Genomic DNA, 15,189 nt, shown 5'->3' on the forward strand with positions numbered 1-15,189 from the left:
TATGTGGTGCTGAGGAATCAAACCCAGGGCTTCATGTATACAAGGCAAGCACTCTACCACTAGGCCATATTCCCAGCCCTTTCATATGTTTTTTTAAAAATTTAATTAATTTATTAATTGAACACAAATTTTTTTGACAAGGTGTTGTGCAAAAAGGGTATAGTTACATAGTAGGGCAGTGTGTACATTTCTTGTGATATCTTACACCCTGTTTTTCTTTCCCTTCTCTAGGTCAGGTAGACATATATACAATATACAATGTATCAAGAGTAGCCACGTGGCCTACGCCAAAGAAAATTCGCCTAGGGCTTTAAATGTAATGTCGATATTAGACAATATGTCGACAGTAGTCTTATATGAACGTACATACATAGCTTTTGAGCTATTGTATTCCACTGAGAGGTCAATTTTTGACCTTTATATGTTGAGTAGTTCTTTGGTTTTAGCTACATAATGTTGGGTCGCTGACCCAATCCTGTGGGATATAACATTTGACAAGCAGTTTTTGGTTTCACAGACCTGGTCTCTACTGTCTCTCCATCTCACTTTCTTAACAGTCATATATCAGGGAGATCATGCCCCTTTGTTTTCTGTGTTCTAGGCTTGTCTTGCTCAACATTATTTGTTCGAGTTCTGACCATTTCCCTGCGAATAACAATATTTCACCATTCCTAATTGCTATATAGTATTCCATTGTGTATAGGTACCATATTTTTTGGATCCATTCATCTATGGAGGGGCATCTGGGTTGTTTCCATATTTTGGCTATTGTGAATTGTGCCACGATAAACATGGAAGTACAAATGTCTTTTTGATATCTTGGGGTTTGCTGTTTAGGATAGATGCCTAGGAGTGGTATGGCTGGGTCATAGGGTAGGTCTATATTGAACTTTTTGAGAAACCTCCATACTGTTCTCCAAAGTGGTTGTACTAATTTGCACTCCCACCAACAATGGAGAAGGGTTCCTCTTTCCTTGCACCCCCTCCAGCATTTGTTGTTGCCTGAGTTCAGAGTATAGGCCATTCCAACTGGGGTGAGGTGGTATCTCAGGGTTCTTTTTATTTACATTTCCTTTACTACCAGGGATGTTGAACATTTCCTCATATGTTTCTTTGCCATTTTTATTTCTTCTCTTGTGAAGTCTCTCTTTAGCTCCTTTGCCCATTTCCTAATTGGTTTATTGGGCTTGGAGGGGCCTCCCATATGTTTTTGAATTGCTCTTTTCTATTGCTGTGAAGAATGACATTGGAACTTTGATGTGTATTGCATTGACTCTAGATTGCTTTTGGTAGTATGGTAATTTTCATGATTTTCTGCCATTCATGAGCAAGGAAAGTCCATTTTCTGATCTTTAGTTTTTTCTTCAAGTTCTTTTCTGGTTTCATTTAGAGTTTGTATAGAGAAATCAGCAATTATTCAAATGGATTTTCTTTGTAGGAAATATGTCTCCTCTCTTTTGTACTTGCAACATTCTTCTGTATAGTTGCTGTTTTGACTTTAATGTGTCTATGAATATTCCCCCCAATCTTTTCCCTGTTTGCTGTTCTATAAGACTTTTCCTCATGGATGGTCCCATTTTTTTCTCAAGATTAGTGATAGTGATATTTTCACTATTTTATTGATTGGATTCTCAACATCTGTAGTTTTTATTTCTTCTTCCTTGCCTATGCCATGATGTGTAGTTTGATCTCTTGATGGAATCTGAAAAACAGTCGTTGGAATGTTCTGAGTTTGAGTTTAACCTAGCTAAAGTTAGCAAGACATTTTAAGAGAAAATAAAACTAAAGATTTAGGGATGTGTCTTTAAGTGGTAAAATGCTTCCCTGCCTTTCAGGAGCCCCTGGAATCTATCTCCAGTACATGAACAATGTAAAAAAACACCAGTGTTTGCACACCAAAAATGAACAACCATTGATGAACTGTATTTGCTTAGTCTGCTAATAACACAATAACACAATTCCACAAACTAGGTGTGGTATATAAAGATGTTTCTTTTAGTTCATTTTACTAAAAAGACCAAGCTAGAAGGAGTACATCTGTCAATGGGCTTCCTGATGGCAGAATCCTGAAGTAGTGGCAGGGAATCCTATGGTGAGAGAATTAGAGTCATCTGGCCAAATTGGTCTCTACAAGTTATATAAAGCTTTCTAAAGCTGTTAACTTAATATCCCACTTATCCATTAATCACATGAGTGGCTTAATCCATTTTTGAAGGCAGAGACCTAATCACCTCTAAAATGTACCACAGGTCTCATCTCTTAATACCTCTTAATCAGATTCTACTCCCAGACAAGTTTCATAGAGTATGAAGCTTGTTTAAACCACTGTATTGTATGTGTGTATGTGTGTATGTTTGTGTAATGGTACTGGGGTTTGAAGTTAGGACCTTACACTACTAAACAAGCACTGTCACTGTGCCACTACATCTCCAGCCCTGATTTCTACCTGTTAAATCACTTTCCAAAAGGGCTGTGTTCTTCCACAACAAGACAAGATGAAACATCTTTGGAAGTTTCTTTAGAAACTACATCCTCAGGGGCTGGGAATATGGCTTAGCGGCAAGAGCACTTGCCTCGTATACATGAAGCCCTGGGTTCGATTCCCCAGCACCACATATAGAGAAAACGGCCAGAAGTGGCGCTGTGGCTCAAGTGGCAGAGTGCTAACCTTGAGCAAAAAGAAGCCAGGGACAGTGCTCAGGCCCTGTGTTCAAGGCCCGGGACTGGCCACCAAAAAAAAAAAAAAAAAACAAAAAAAACTACATCCTCAACTGTCTGAATTGAACTTAAAGCATCTGGTGTGACTCTATATGAGACATAGGTTCAAATAAGTTTTGCACATTGCATAGAGATCCCCAAGTCATGAAGATTTTTATTCCAGCTGTGATCCCCTCAGGTTTAGTTTTGACAGCATAGTGTTGAGCCAAGTAGTCTTCAGGGACACCTCGGGAGGATAAAGAGTGAACTTTGGAAGCTAAGGGCTTCAAACCACAGATGATCTTGAGTGGCCTTGGCTGCTGAGAAAGGAATTCACATGGAAAAAAACACCCAGGAATGAAAACATTTTAAACGTGCTTTATTACCGGTGAAGTTTCTTAGTTTGGATTCATTCTGGAATCTGGCTGCTATTTATCATTTTGTTGTGCTTTAATGATTGACCAAAATAAGCTCAGATTTATTTTTTTTTGCCAGTCCTGGGCCTTGGACTCAGGGCCTGAGCACTGTCCCTGGCTTCTTCCCGCTCAAGGCTAGCACTCTGCCACTTGAGCCACAGCGCCACTTCTGGCCATTTTCTGTATATGTGGTGCTGGGGAATCGAACCCAGGGCCTCATGTATACGAGGCAAGCTCTCTTGCCACTAGGCCATATCCCCAGCCTCAGATTTTTTTTTAAATGACAAAAAACTTTTATGCTAAAAGGTCCATGTCTCTAGTCAGTCTTTGAAAGGGACACCGGGTCTTTACGCTGACACTTCAGTCTTGGTCTAGACAGGAGGGGAGGTGGAGGACCAGGCCATAGTCCACCCGCGCAAGACCCGCCGCCACAGCCAGCCACGCCTCGCATCCAAGTCAGCATCTTCCCTCCCGGAAGGGAGGGGGCGTAGTTTACTTGGGTTCCTCCTCTGACGATAATGCGCGCTCGGCGGGGGCGGGACTTCCGCCGGACGAGGCGACCACTTCCTTATCGAGCGGCGATTTGGTGGTCTGTGAGTGGGCTGCTGCTTAAGAAGCCTGCGGGCTGGGCTCCGGTCCTGCGCGCGGGCTGGAGATGCTGGGTGGCGACTCGGACGCCGGGGATGACGGAGCGGAGAGCGATGCTGTGGGAGCTGTAGCTGCGCCGCCCGCCATTGACTTCCCGGTTGAAGGCTCGGACCCCAAGTATGACGGTGAGAGACGTCAGTGCTGTGCGTCGTGCCTTCGTTCCCCTCTCCCCCTGTCCCCGCATTCCGCGCCCCCGCATTCCCGTTCGGGGCGCAAGGCTCCAAGGTCCACTGGGTGCCTGGGCTTGAGTCCGGGAGGGGCGGAGAGGGCAGGCCCGGCGGTGTCAGGTAGAGTTCCCGTTTGTTGGTGTTTCTGCCCTCGGTTTCTTGGCCGTAGCCCCTGGGCGGCGGAGGACAGAACTTTCAGCCCCAACCCAGGACCTTTGACCTTTAGTGGAGAATCGGACTTTGCAGACTGACTATGCTTAAACGATTTGGGGCTTGCAATTTAAACTTGAAACTTGTCTTTTGCTGCTTTGACGGGCGAAGTAATGATATATAGAAGCCAAGCAGCGTGGATCTATGTGTTTCTCTCTGTCACTGTCTCTCAATGTCTTTTTCCTCCCTCCTTTCTCCGTCCCTCTGTCTCTTTCTCTGCCGTCTCTATCTATATCAGTCATCTCTGTCTCCAAGCTTTAGGTTACCAGGAGATGAGGAAATAACTAAGTCAAGTTATTGAGCATAAAGTGACAGGTGTTGGAAAGCACTGACTCTTAACCAAGTCAGTGGTCAATATTTTACTAATGTGCAGTGAGCGTTCTTAGTTGATATTGCTTGTTTTGGGATGTGTATGTGTGTGTGGGGGGGTGCGTTACTGGTGTTTGAACTCGGCTTTGTGCTTACTAGATTGGTGCTCTACCACTTGAACCACACCTTCAACGTGTTTTGCTGGGTTGTTGTTTTTTGAGGTAAGGTCTTGCTAATCTGTGATTAGCCTCCCAAAGTAGCTAGGATTACAGGTGTTGGTCGTAAGTACTTGGCTTGTTTTGCCAGTTGAAAAAGTCAGTTGTTGCAGGCACTGGTGGCTCACATGTGTAATCCTAGCTACTCAGGAGGCAAGATCTGAGGATCATGGTTCCAAGTCAGCCAGGGCAGGAAAGTCCATAAGACTCTTAACTGCAATTAACTACCAAAAAATTGGAAGTGGTGCTGTGGCTCAAAGTGGCAGAGCACTAGTCTTGAGCAAAAATGCTCAGGGACAGTGACCAGGCCCTGAGTTCAAGCCTCATGTCTGCCCCCCAACGCCCTCAAAAAGTCAGTTGTTCTACCAAGAATGTATACATTTGAGCTGGGGTGTAGCTATCTATATGAGGCTCTGGGTAGTTCAGTTCCTAAGCCTCTCCCTACACCTCCCCTCCAAGTTATGTATTGGTTGGTTGATTGATTTAAGCAGTTTTTCCCATCTAAGGCATTCTGCACATTCAACAGAGGATGACATAATATATTGCAGTGGACTTAAAGATGAAAAGTTTGTTCATTTTCATTGTACATTTTCACCTGTAAAACTTGACCACAATGCGAAAGAAAGAAAAGCAAACCATGGTGGGGTTTTACAGAAGAGGATGGTATGGCAACTAATTTGTAATGATACCCAGATTTCTTGTTCACACACGTGGTGATATTAAGGCTCATTGGTGTGGAGGATATTGTTATTAGGAAAAGTCCCATTTGTAAACATACAAGTCATTCTTTTCTGTGACTTTGTGATAAGACTTTCTGCAAACCAAAGATTATTCTGGAAGGGAGTGATGTTAGATAACTTTGAAAAGTTTACTCCTCCTGGGTTTGCTGATAATACTGTTGTGCTTATTTATGTAATTGCCATTTCTCCCAAAGAGGCTTGGAATGTTCAGGAATAGTTCATGTGTGTATGTATGTGCACATGCTGATTCTGAGGTTCGAATTTAGGGCCTAGGTGCTGTCCCTGAGCAGAAGCGCAAGGCTAGCCCTCTACCACAGCTTCACTTCTGGTTTTTTGGTGATTGTCAATAATGGTCTCACAGACTTTCCAGCTTTGAACCATGATCTTCAGATCTCTGCCTCCTGAGTAGCTAGGATAACCCGTGTGAGCCAACAGTACCTGTAACTTGACTTAGTTACTTCCTCATCTCCTGGTAACCTAAAGCTTGGAGACAGAGATGACTGATATAGAGATGGCAGAGAAAGACAGAGACAGAGGGACGGAGAAAGGAGGGAGGAAAGAGACATTGAGAGACAGTGACAGAGAGAAACACATAGATCCACACTGCTTGGCTTCTATATATCATTACTTCGCCCGTCAAAGCAGCAAAAGACAAGTTTCAAGTTTAAACTGCAAGCCCCAAATAGTTTCCAAGCATAGACAGTCTGCAAAGTCTGATTCTCTACTAAAAGTCAAAGATCATGCTGTACACATGGAGTAGTTGAGTGGTTTTTTTTTTTTTTTTTTTTTTTTTGCCAGTCCTGGGGCTTGGACTCAAGGCCTGAGCACTGTCCCTGGCTTCTTTTTGCTCAAGGCTAGCACTCTGCCACTTGAGTCACAGCGCCACTTCTGGCCATTTTTTATATATGTGGTGCTGGGGAATCAAACCCAGGGCCTCATGTATATGAAGCAGGCACTCTTGCCACTAGGCCATATCCCCAGCCCCAGTTAAGTGGTTTTTATTTATAGGTGCTCTGTATGATTTGAGGAGGACATTCATCCAGTTTATAGTAGAGTCAGAAAATTCAAAACAGGTGTAATTTCAGCAATTGGTCATACCATTTCAGCCTTTGAACAGCTTACAGTAGAAGGACCAGCAGTTAACATGAGGCTCACTAATTTTCTTTGCATCTGTCACCAATTTTCATAAAGTATTATGTCAAATGATAATGGATGGTTCTGAGCATGCTTACCTGGGAAGAGTGAATTATATTAACTTTTTCTTGTCTACTCACACTCTGCTTGCAGGAGTCTAGAACTCAAATTCAACTAGGATCTGCATTTTATTTTTAACTATTTTGGAGAAATTGGCCTCATCTTTCAACCATTTTTTCTTCTTTTACTCATGAGTTTCAGCTTCAGACATAATTTTTTTGTTTTGCTTCATTTGAATTTTTAACTGGATTTTAAGAGTCATCATTATCTTGGTAACATTTTCCCTTTCTCTTCTTTCTCCTTGGTGGGGGGAAGATACTGGGGACTGAACCCAGAGTCCCAAGCTTGGTAGGCAAACTCTCTATATTACTTGAGTCATGCCCTCAGCATTTTTACCTGGCTGGCCTTCAGCTCCTTATCTTCCTGCTTCTGTCTCCCAAGTAACTTGGATTACGGGCCTGTAGTAGTACCATGCTTGGCTATTTTCTTGAATTATGAAAGGTTTATTTGACTCTACTGACCAACTGTCTTATTCTTTGTTGGTGGTATTGGGATTTGAACTTAACCCTCATGCTTGCTAGGCAAAAACTTGAGCTAGTGTCCCCAGGTCAGCCACAACCCCAGCCTTTTTCTCCTTTGTATTTTTTCCTATTAAAAAGTACCAGTGGTAGAATGCTTCCATAGCATGTGCTTATTTTTGTAATTGCCATAAAGAACACACCTATCTTGTGGCAGAAAACAGGAAACCATAAGCATCAAGAAATAGAAAACCTAGTTATAACCTCACTTCTCTTAATGGTGTGCATATGTATATGTATTTATATATATGTGTGTGTGTATATATTTTTTTTTCTGGTCTTTGGGCTTGAACTCAGGGCTTGGGTGCTGTACCTGAGCCTCTTTGTGCTCAAGGCTATTCTGAGTAGTTTATTGGAGATAAGAGTCTCTTGGACTTTCCTGCCTGAGTTGGCTTCAAACTATGATCCTCAGATCTCAGCTTCCTGAGTAGCTAGGATTATAGATGTGAGCCACTGGCACCCAGCTGGCTTATATTTTGTTGTGGCTAAAAGCAATGGTTACTTTGGAGATTCTGCATTTTGAAATCTTTGTGAAAGAAAGGTAATGTGGTGGAGCTCTTGTCTGGGGTTCTGAGAGGTCGGTCCTGGGACTGATCTCCAATATTGCCAGGCCACAACAACATAAAAGAAACTTTTGCATTTTCTTTCTTAAAGATTGGCAAATGTTCATGAAGAGTTGTATGCCTCGCACTGTCTCTAGGTACTGAGGTGGAACAGGCTGACTATAAAAAAACATGTAATGTCATTTCTTTTACAGATTCCATATTTGCAACTCTTAAAATATTTTGTCTGGGCTTAAGATAGATCAGCAAGGAACAGATGCAGGGCAGAGAACTTAAATGGTCATTACAGGCACAAGTTCTGAAATTTCACTATCAGGATAATTAACTCCATCATTAAAAGGCAATGGCTTTTTATGTTTAGACAAAAGTACAAAATACACAAGCTACAATTTATTTTGTTTTTGTTTTTTGCCAGTCCTGGGCCTTGGACTCAGGACCTGAGCACTGTCCCTGGCTTCTTTTTGCTCAAGGCTAGCACTCTGCCACTTGAGCCACAGTGCCACTTCTGGCCATTTTTTATATATGTGGTGCTGGGGAATTGAACCCAGGGCTTCATGTATACGAGGCAAGCACTCTTGCCACTAGGTCATATTCCCAGCCCCACAAGCTACAATTTATTTTGTTTTTGTTTTTTGCCAGTCCTGGGCCTTGGACTCAGGACCTGAGCACTGTCCCTGGCTTCTTTTTGCTCAAGGCTAGCACTCTGCCACTTGAGCCACAGTGCCACTTCTGGCCATTTTTTATATATGTGGTGCTGGGGAATTGAACCCAGGGCTTCATGTATACGAGGCAAGCACTCTTGCCACTAGGTCATATTCCCAGCCCCACAAGCTACAATTTAAACAAGGTCAGAAGTAAAGGTTAAATGCTTAGCCAAGATGTAAGCACACAGAGAGGAAACCGATAGAAATTGCACACAAAGCATTAAGTTGGCCAAGAGGAGCATTTTAGATTGATTACAAATGTAATCTACAATGAAGATACAACAAATGCAGGTCCTTATCTAACATTATAATGCAACCAAGTCTGAAAAATCAGAGGAAACTGAGACCCACAGAATAGCAACAGAAAACTGACACAATTCCAGGTTTGGGCTGATTATAGTATCAGAAAAGGGTAGAGGACCCTTAACTAGTATAATGTTCATGTTTATTTAAAGTATTTCTAGGGCTGGAAATGTGGCTTAGCAGTTCAGTGCTTGCCTAGCATGCATGAAGCCCTGGGTTCCATTCCTCAGCACCACATAAACAGAAAAGGCCAGAAATGGCGCTGTGGCTCAAGTGGTACTAGCCTTGAGCAAAAAGAAGCCAGGGACAGTGCTCAGGCCCTGAGTTCAAGCCCTGGGACTGGCAAAAAATAAAATATTTCTAATTTAAAGTTCTTCTGATCTGCTCAGTCTTTAAAATTCAGTGGGTGGCTCTAGTCATGATTATGGCACACACCCAACTGCCCAAGCAGACAAGAATATCTTCAAAGTGCCTCCTGGATATTCTAGATGTCTCAAAAGCTCCTCACAGGAAAGCTGCCTCATCATCATCTGGGCCTATACCCAAGTCTTCCTATTCATCAGTTTCTCCTGCTGTCCGGTCATCGTCTTGATCTTTGCTGTAAATGCTTTTATATTTTTAAGTTCCATAACCTAAAGTAGGCTGAAGCTTTTAGCTTCTTCCTCCTCCTTCATGAAGAAAATAAATTATCTTTCTCATGGATGCATCTTATTTGCAGAAGCCCCAAGTTGAGCCTATACTCGATGTGGCTCTGGCTGTCCTTTCTTCATTGCTCAGGCTGTATCTCAGAGTGACCTTCCTTCCCAGTCATGCTTTTCCCAGGTTTCTTCCCAGGTTGAGCTTGACTTTCCTGGCCTTGACCATTGTTGCAGGCACAGGTTAATGGAGAGAAAGTGAGTCTGCTTCTGACGGAAGCATCCCCTTCTCCAGTGGTTGCTCCTATTATAATCTGCTAGTTCTGCTAATGATACTGGACAGCTTGTGCCTTCTGTTACTTTATCAAAAAACTCTTAAGGTAGGGCTGGAAATGTGGCCTAGTGGTAGAGTGCTTGCCTTGCATACATGAAGCTCTGGGTTTGATTCCTTAGCACCACAGAAGTGGCGCTGTGGCTCAAGTGGTAGAGTGCTAGCCTTGAGCAAAAAGAAGCCATGGACAGTGTGCCCAGGCCCTGAGTTCAAGCCCCAGGACTGGCCAAAACAACAAAAACTCTTAAGGCTAAATTTTATCATGAGCACTCCATTACAGATGTATATATCATTATAGAGACTAACAGAAACCCCTTTATCTTTTCAGTACACATAGAACAATACAAAATGCACAACAAAAAAGCATATTGTGAAATGGAGAGCTTTTGTAAATGAACAGCAAAGAGCAGACATAATAACTGCATGGAATATTACAAAGTACTCCTAAACCCACCAGGATTAATTCTCTTTAAAACTAAAAATTAAATATGAAAAGAAATAAACATACTAGTTATCAGAAAAATAAAGATAAACCCAAGATAAATTGAAAATTTCAATTCACTTGAAAATATGAATAGAAAGGAGAAAAATGACAAATGATACAAAAAGATATTTAAAAGGGAAATGCCAAAAGGAAAGTATCTAGCAAATTTGTTGAAGTAAACAATAAAAGGAAAAACAGGAGAGTAGACATGAAGGAACTCATATTTACAAACTTTATTTTGCCAGCCCTGGGGCTTAGACTCAGGGCTTGACTAAGCACTGTCCCTGGCTTCTTTTTGCTTAAGGCTAGCACTCTGCTATTTGAGCCACAGCACTATTTCTGGCTTTTTCTTCTATATATATGGTGCTGAGGAATTGAACCCAGGGCTTCATGTATGTGAGGCAAGCACTCTACCACTAGGCCATATTTCTAGCCCTACAAACATTTTTTTAAAATGATGCTATGTGTAATTTTTCTAGAAAATAAAAGTGAATCAAAACTTCCTAAAGAGAAAAATTATCTGGGAAAAATGTCAAAATATTTGATAACTCACAAATGGCACAGATAAAAATGCAAGCTCTCTGACATTTTTGAGGAATAGATAAATTCCATTCTATATAAAATACACTAGATTTCATTTTAAATAGAACATATCTTGGCTGTTTTCCATAGCTTCATCCCCAAAATTGATGAAGAAAAGTACATTATTACACACACACACACACACACACACACACACACACACATCTCTAGATCCCATGTATTCATATGCAAAAATCCCAAATAAAATTTCAACACAAACCAAAATCTAACTATACTGAAAAACTACATCAACATGCATAATCGTAAGGGGCTGGGAATATGGCCTAGTGGCAAGAGTGCTTGTGTCTTATACATGAAGCCCTGGGTTCGATTCCCCAGTACCACATATATAGAAAATGGCCAGAAGTGGCGCTGTGGCTCAAGTGGCAAAGTGCTAGCCTTGAGCAAAAAGAAGCCAGGGACAGTGTTCAGGCCCTGAGTCCAAGCCCAGGACTGGCAAAAAAAAACCTAATTCATAATCAGGTAAATGTGGCTTCATTCAGAAATTTACTTTAGAAATTTGCTTTCGTTTCGACAATGTATAAATATCTTATTAATTGTAAAAGAAAATATTTTAAAATATTTCAATAAAATCATACTCGTTTAAATTTGACTTATAAAAGACTGCATAATTATTTAATTTGCAAATAACATATACACAAATTAGAAAAATATTTTGCCCATTTATATAGTTATAAAATAAATACACTTTGGCATTTGGCCCTTGTCCGACCTCCTACCTCATTCTTTGAGGTGTGTGGTCTCTGTTATATAGTTGACTCTTGTTCAGTGCTCCATCTTGCACTTTGAGTCATTCTTTTGCTTCCCTAGTAATTTTTCTCTTTGTTTTTAGTTTTTTCTTTTTTTTCCCTAGTAATTTTTTACTAGCTTCAAATATATATGTATTTTCAAATATTTTACTATCGATCCTCTAGCCCAGCATTTTTTTTTTTTTTTTTTTTTTGCCAGTATGGGCCTTGGACTCAGGGTCTGAGCACTGTCCCTGGCTTCTTTTTGCTCAAGGCTAGCACTCTGCCACTTGAGCCACAGTACCACTTCTGGCCATTTTCTATGTATGTGGTGCTGGGGAATCGAACCCAGGGCTTCATATATACAAGGCAAGCACTTTTGCCACTAGGCCATATTCCCAGCCCCCTAGCCCAGCATTTTGTTGGTTAGTTTGAAGTTGGACTTCTTTGCACTTTTCTGCCCAGGCTGGCCTCAAACTTTGATCTTCCATATCAGACTCCGGAGTAGCTAGGATTTACAAATATGAGCCATCAGGGCCCAGCTATTTTTTTTTTCTAATGTTTTCGATACAGTGATGGCCAGAAAGGTTGTATAGGTTTATATTCTCACATTTGAATCTGTCTCTTTTCACCGTTATTAGCCTTCTTTAACTTGGTAATGCCTATTTATTTATTATTTATTGTTGGTTGTAGGGCTTGAATTCAGGGCCTGGACACTGTCCCTGAGCTCTTCTGCTCAAGTCTAGCTCTACCACTTTGAACCATAGCTCCACTTGTGGTTTTTGAGGGGTTAATTTGAGATAAGAATCTCGCGGGACTTTTCTGCCTGAGTTGCCTACTAACGGGGATCCTCAGATCTCAGCCTCCTGAGCAGCTAGAATTATAGGGTAAGCCACTGGCACCCTGCTGGTACTAACTATGATTGTCTTTCCATCTAGTATCATTTCTAACGGCTGGGTAGTTATTTTCTATTGTATGTATATCACTTGTTTAGATGTTTCATTGGGCTTGGTAGTTTATGCCTGTGATCTCTACTGCTTGGGAGGTGGAGAGCTACAAGATTGGGGTTCAAGGTAAACCAGGGTAAAAAAATTAGTGTTGACCCTACATCAACAAACAAATTAACAGGGTAGTGCATGCCTTTTAATCCTAGCTGCATGGGAGTCATTGGAAGTACATCATTGTCCAAGGCTAAAACAGCAAGCAATATGAGCCTCTATCTGAAAAATAATTAAGGTAAAAAAAAGGCTGGGGGCATGTCTCATGTGGCATAGGGCCAGTCTAGCTAGCTCAAGGCCTGTTAGTTCAAATCCCAGTACCACCAAAGAAAACAGTCACAGAAAAACCAGTTTTCGGGGCTGGGGATATGGCCTAGTGGCAAGAGTGCTTGCCTCATATACATGAGGCCCTGGGTTCAATTCCCCACCACCACATATACAGAAAAAAAAATGGCCAGAAGGGGCGCTGTGGCTCAAGTGGCAGAGTGCTAGCCTTGAGCAAAAAGAAGCCAGGGACAGTGCTCAGGCCCTGAGTCCAAGGCCCAGGACTGGCAAATAATAATAATAATAATAATAAAACCAGTTTTCCAAGATTCTAAACAATATGCTGAACACTCTGTATACCTATATCTGTTGTGCTTTGTTTCATTATTTCCTTGGAACATGTTTCCAAAAGTAGAACTGAAAGATCAAAACTTAAAACAGTTTTATTCCTCTTGTCTTTGAACATTGTTGCTTTTCTGTGCTCTTAACACCAAGCACTTCTGGCTTTTTCTGTTTATGTGGTATTGAGGAATCAAAACCAGTGCTTCATACATGCTAGGCAAGCACTCTACTATTAAGCCACATTCCCACATAGTGTGTGTGTGTGTGTGTGTGTGTGTGTGTGTGTGTGTGTGTGTGTGTGTGTGTGTGTGTGTGTTTTGAGAGGGCAGTATTGAAATTTGAATTCAGGATTTCACACTTGCCAGTCAGGTTTTCTGCCACTTGATACACCTCCAACTCTTTGCTGGACAGGGTTTTGCCTTTTTTGTTCCAGCCCACCAGGCTCTGATCTTCCTATTTATGCCTCTCATGTAGCTGGGTTTAGAGGCATGAGCCGCCTTCTCTGGCTGTTTGTTTTTGAGATAAGGTCTTGCTTTATAGTGCAGACTAGCCTCAAACTCAAAATCCTCTCACTTCAGCCTCATACCTGGTGTATGAAATCCTAATTAGTCCATTTCTTTCTTTGTTTTTGGTAATACTGGGGTTTGAACTCAGGGCCTGACACTTCCTAGGCAGGTTCTTTCCTATTTGACCATAACTCTAGCCCTTTTTGCTTTGGTTGCTTTTAAAACAGGGACTTTTTTTTTTTTTTTAAACTAGACCTGTCTGGACCTCCATCCTTCTATTTATACTTCCCACCGTAGCTTGGGTAACAGATGATGCTACCGTGTCCAGCCTTTTCTGTTTAGATGTGGTATTGTGAACAACCTGGTGTGGTCATGAACTGATCTTCCCTATCTCAATCTCCCAGATAGCTGAAATGATGGGGTGAGCCGCTGGGTCTCTGGGACCTGTTTTTCCCTCTTTTTGTAGTAATTTATTTCCTTCACTTTGCTTATCCTAACCCTTTCTCGTTTATTGCATGCCTCTTTCCAAATATGTTTCCTGAATAAGTTTCCTTAAGTATATTTTTTTACTTTTTTTTAAAACCTGTTTAAGAATGTATTCCAAGCTCAGAGACAAATGGTGCATGATTTCTCTCATATGTGGAAGCTAGATCAAAACTATACCAGGACATGCTACCTTATACATGACCCTAGGCATTCACACACAGTGGGACCAAAGGGAGATCCTCTTAGGAGAGAAATACAAAGGAGCAATGTCCATGTGCCTCTGGATCATATAAAGTAATATTTATCGAAATGAACTCCAAAAAAAAGTGAATGTATTAAGCAGAGGCTCACACCTGTAATCCTAGCTACTTAGGAAGCTGAGATCTGAGGATTGGAATTCGAAGCCGGCTTGGGCAAGGTTTTTTGTTTTCTTTTGTTTTGTTTAAATCAGTCATGGGGCTTGAACTTGGGGTCTGGGCACTATCCCTGAGCTCTTTTGCTCAAAGCTAGTGCTCTACCACTTTGAGCCTTAGCACCACTTCTGGTTTTCTTATGGTTAATTGGAGATAAGAGTTTCACGGACTTTCTAGCCCAGGCTGGCTTTGATCTGCAATCGTCAGATCTCAGTTTCCTGAGTAGCTAGGATTACAGGTGTGAGCCATCAGTACCTAGCTCTGTGAGACTCATCTCCAGTTAACCACCAAAAAGCCAAAAATGGAGCTGTATAGTCTTGAGCAGAAATGCTTAGGGGCAGCACCCAGGCCCTGAGTTCAAGTCCCAGGACCAGCACAAGGAGTCCAAACAGAAAAGAATATATTAAACTCTAAGAATTCAGGAGCTTAGGTATAAGAAGCAGGTCCTCTTTTTGGTCTTAGATCATGGAAGAAGATGGGCTTGGGTATCCATGTGTTGTGCCCAACTTACTGCTTCCTGTACATTGGAATCTGTGTTCTTATCTGTAAGGTGGGGGGAGGGAGAGCTTAAAACCTTATTCAGGTGGTTTTGTGAGAACTAAAGGAGCTAGTGCTTCATAAGGCAGAAGTGTTCCATCTTTTTTCCCTTTGACAG

At 41.7% G+C, this 15,189-nt stretch overlaps 1 protein-coding gene across 2 annotated transcripts in view; it reads left to right on the forward strand.

Annotated features, from left to right (window-relative positions):
• The first annotated feature begins 3,655 nt into the window (after positions 1-3,655).
• Eif2ak1 (eukaryotic translation initiation factor 2 alpha kinase 1) overlaps positions 3,656-15,189 on the forward strand; it is a 50,637-nt gene continuing 39,103 nt past the window's right edge. Inside the window, exon 1 of one of the 2 annotated variants that reach the window (XM_048367490.1) lies at positions 3,656-3,886. In XM_048367490.1, the coding sequence (XP_048223447.1) occupies positions 3,769-3,886 (118 nt within the window). In that variant the 5' untranslated portion in view covers positions 3,656-3,768. The remainder of the gene's footprint in view (positions 3,887-15,189) is intronic. The other variant, XM_048367501.1, reaches the window with a different exon arrangement.

This window comes from Perognathus longimembris, chromosome 1 (assembly GCF_023159225.1).
Source record: "Perognathus longimembris pacificus isolate PPM17 chromosome 1, ASM2315922v1, whole genome shotgun sequence".
NCBI classification, from domain to species: domain Eukaryota; kingdom Metazoa; phylum Chordata; class Mammalia; order Rodentia; family Heteromyidae; genus Perognathus; species Perognathus longimembris.